A 4277-nucleotide genomic window follows, 5' to 3' on the forward strand; every position below is an offset into this window, starting at 1 on the left:
ATGATACTTTAATTATGACTTTGAGAGGGAAATCATCATTAGAAAAACTTAGGAATGATGTCACCTTGTGTAGTTCTAGATCCTTCCCTCTAGATATTATATTAAACTTTCCCAGAATCCAATTTCCTCATTTTTACCCCTCCTTTCTAGCAACAGGCGTTGGTTAGCTTTTGCATTATGGAAACTAACATCGCCTGTATCATGCCTTTGAAAGCAAAGCAATGGCATTTTGTGGCCCTGTTAAGCTAGAAAGATGGAACCAGCTATTTCGACCCATTGATGACATGAGTAGAGTGGTTGTTAGCAGGGTTATGGGGGAAAGGGTTTTCAACTATGAATACTTGTGGCAAACCAACAGTAATATACTAAGGTTATGGATAGGATGTCTAGCAAGGGCCAAAGTAGCAAAATAGGACATTATCAGATTGAGCCTCAATCTATTTGATCCAAGTTGGTTGATAGGTTTGGAGGAAGTAGTATTCAACATTGATGACAAATTAAAAATCCCTTTGCCAAAGACCTATATGGAGTACCAATTAGGCAACAACCTTGAATTAGCTAGAAGCCCTAAACACCCTAGTTTGGTTATTTGAGACAACATCCTCTTTTACAACGAATGGTTGAGAATGGAGACAAGTGTGCAATTTTTATTGCGTTGGCTAGCTATCATAGAGGACCCAACAAGGGATTGGTTCACAAACTACCTATAGGTGTTTGATGCCTACATTCACTCAGAGGTGATTTTTTTTGACTTGGATGCAACTGAATTCTACCTACCCAACTATGATAGGTCAAGCAGGTCTAGGAACACTTACAAATTTCATTCGGGTTCAAGGGCGAGAAACCTCCAAGAAGCCACTAAAATTATCATGGTCTTTAAGAAATGGAACTAGGCAGCTTAACCAGGTTTGTAGGTGAAACCTATGTCTTTGCTCTGGTCTTTTCTTTTTCCCTTGTCTATCAATACAACTTCGAAGAGGATATTGCTGTAGTTAGTCTATACTTTTAGAGGATTGGTTTGGATGTATTTTCCTTTGACAATGTATATAATGTATAAAGTTTTAGATATGACTTAGCTACATTTTATCTTGGTAATGTATATAATATATAAAGATTAATAGATGTTGTCATGTTGCACTTTACTTAGGCTGCTAGGATAGTTTATTGGGTAATCAAGGTTGGATAGTTTGTTTTGTATAATTTAGACAATATTAATATGAAATCCATATTTAGTTTACCTTGATTCAATTTCGACTGGGTTTAGTTTGGCTCTTGGCTAGAAAATCTTTAGTGAGTGCATTCTATCATTAATTTTAATTCTTCATATCTCTACCCTTAATCTGAATAAAAAGGTTATAACTTAGCACAGGCGAACAAGCTTTTTAATTATATTTAAAAATCTCAAAATTAAAATAGAATACGAGTAACATTATAATAAAGTTAACAACAATACAATTATTATTAACACTCAAAATCTGTAGAAGAGTACCTTCACCCTTATTTATCTACAATTTAATCCATTAATCAATCTAGACACATATTTTTAGTCATCCAATAATTAGAAAACTAAGGAGAGCGGTTATTTTCTTAGATTCAGTCACTCATGGATCTTTCTGGCTCCTTTGTAACTATTCCCTCTTTGGATTATAAAGTTATAGTCTTTGATTATATTCTAATTTTGGATTAACAATTAACATTGTCTCGTGGTTAGTTTGTGGTGTTTCTTATGTAATCAAAACTCTTACTCTAAACACTAGGCGGCATTCCTCAGAGTGCAAGTGAATTATCAACACTAAAATTACTAAAGTATAAATGTATGCAAAAAAACTATGAAATTTATTTCATCAATTTCTCATTGGGTATGTCCCTTTTATTTTTATATAATAAAGAAATTCAGTCTCCATTCTTTCCTACTAGTGCCCGTCTAAACAGAGACTCTTGTAATTATTCATTATTTCTTTAATATAATATAAAACTTCGACCGTTTACCAATAAAAAAAATAATAATCAGTGAGTAAAATAGCGACGGTGCTGCTAGAGGAGGACATATCGCTTCCAGATTGGATAAAGAAATTATAAATCCAAGCCAAAAGACAATAGATTGAGACAATCGATGAACAAACAAGGATAAATTTGTGCCCAAAAACAAAATATTGCGGATCGATTTGGAAAACTAGTGCTATTCGAGAACAATATTTGTAGATCGTTTTCAAAACCAGTGCTATTCACCAAAAACAGATGAATTATATAAATGCTTGATAAGAACAAGTTTTCATCAAGTACTTAAGCTATGAATCAGTTTGTTTCATAATAATATTCGTTTCGCAATAATCGATAGTTTAGGGTTTGTGTTTTATTTATTTATATTCCCTGACACATTTTTACAGAAGTAGCACGCTTACGTAGTGAATTAAAATGCCGGCTTTAGATAGCTTGCTATAATTCATTTGTTTTGTAGATCGACCGCCAATATTTGTAGATCCGTTTCCAAAACTTCAATTTTTTTTTTGAAATATCATGGAAAATGCCTACAAATATCGCCGATCGGTTTCCAACATTCAAAGCCAATATTTTTATAGATCGAACAAAATGTTGATTTGTATTTACAGATACAAATGAAAATTCACCAAAAAAATAACTACAAAATAAATTCGAAATTTTGAAATATCGCGGGAATGTCTACATAAATTGCCCCACAAAAATTCTTGAGTTGCCAGAAATAGAACGCATTCAACACGATGCCTCTTTTACTTTATGCAATCTTTGCTTGACTTCAATGTAATAAGGCAACGACTCAGGCACTAAATTTGATAAATCTTAACCTCAAAAGCTTATAGTTAAATTTCGAAAAATCTTAACCTAAATAAATAATACGTAATTTCTATAAAACAACAGATAAAGGCGATTTAACGATTTTTACAGCATCTAATCAAACTTAAATCTCCACAGAATTATTAGAACCTGAAAAACCGTATGAGGTAATCCCTCAATATTACAGCAAAACATTTAAATATCAATGAAAAGCACCGACGACCTTATACAATGCAATGGTCTCGGGACATGGAAATCCTGAATAATTTCGTATTTTGTTCAGGCAGTGAAAAGATCTATGAAAAGCACAATCAAATCAACAATTTTGTACCTTTTGTGCAAAATCAAAGAAAGCAAAACTAATTGATAAGGGAAGGAAAGCCTTGATTTGAAACCAGACTAAAACGGTTAGGTAACCCTTGCCTGAAGAGCAAGTAAGGGCTGGGCGATTCAGGAACGGCCGAGGACAAATTGTCATGAAACCTCACCCTCTTCATGGAAACTGGCTGCCTCTGCCGATTATAATCAACGCCATAATAATCATCCTCTTTCCTGCCGCACCTCTTCTTCGGAAGCCCTGGAAGAAGAGGGAGGTTCTGTTTTGCTCCACTATTTGTTGTTGTTGGAGGCAACAGAAAATAGAATTGCAAGTCTCCGATCTCAATCAGATCCTGCGACGATAACTTGACGGGATGGTCTCCAGGGTTGTAGTGCACGCCCCTCACATTGCACCCGTTCCTTCCCATTACTTCCAGAGCAAATGTTTTCCTGTCAAAATCGTAGAAAATTTTGGCATGCTGGCGAGAAATGTTCATGCCTCCTCCCAATTCTGATAAATCTATGTCCGCCTCTGACTTCTTGCTCTTGCGGCCCAGTATAACCGAGTAATTCTGCATGTAGTACACAAAATTCTTCCCTTCCAGCTTTGCAAACCCTGCTTCCACGTCTTCCATGATGACAAGAAATTTCTTGAAACCCTTGCCAATTAATACGCTAATTCATCCTCTCGGAGCTTCCGTCTGGAGGCCTCTTCGCCAAGACAAAATAGAAATACTGCTGAAGAGGAGATTTTATTTATTTATAGAAGGCTTTAAAAATAATCAACGGTTGTGATTAAGCAACATCTAAAGGTTAAGATTTAGCGACAAAATCAAAAGGTTAAAGTGGCAAAATCAATGGTTAGAAAAGTTGAAAGGTTAAGACAACAGAGGCCAACGAATATGAAAATAATGAGGCTTTAGATTATGAGAAGATGAAAGGTTAGAATTAATAGTGACAAAAGGTTACAATTAAGAGGTGACATAAAAGTAAACAAGTGTTACTTAGTGGCTAAGTACTTTGTTTCTTTAGTTATAATAAAAATTAAAGTAAAATATAAATAATAAATTATTATAGAATTAATATCATTAATGAAAATTTAAATTTTAAAAATAAAATTATAATATTAAAAGTATTATGAATCTCCG

General features: G+C 34.1%; 1 protein-coding gene across 1 annotated transcript; it reads right to left on the bottom strand.

Annotated features, from left to right (window-relative positions):
* Nucleotides 1-2926: 2926 nt before the first annotated feature.
* Nucleotides 2927-3842, bottom strand: LOC149552733 (transcriptional activator FHA1-like). The gene has a single exon (XM_089789808.1). It carries the CDS (start codon nucleotides 3762-3764, stop codon nucleotides 3171-3173), a length of 594 nt encoding a protein of 197 aa, XP_089645934.1. The 5' UTR covers nucleotides 3765-3842; the 3' UTR covers nucleotides 2927-3170.
* Nucleotides 3843-4277: the final 435 nt, after the last annotated feature.

This window comes from Cupressus sempervirens, chromosome 6 (genome assembly GCF_028749045.1).
Source record: "Cupressus sempervirens isolate cs-2001-9-10 chromosome 6, ASM2874904v1, whole genome shotgun sequence".
Lineage (NCBI taxonomy): Eukaryota > Viridiplantae > Streptophyta > Pinopsida > Cupressales > Cupressaceae > Cupressus > Cupressus sempervirens.

Bases quoted from the DNA above. Each gene is read 5' to 3' on its own strand.
- LOC149552733 (XM_089789808.1), bottom strand. From the start codon at position 3,764: ATGGAAGACGTGGAAGCAGGGTTTGCAAAGCTGGAAGGGAAGAATTTT.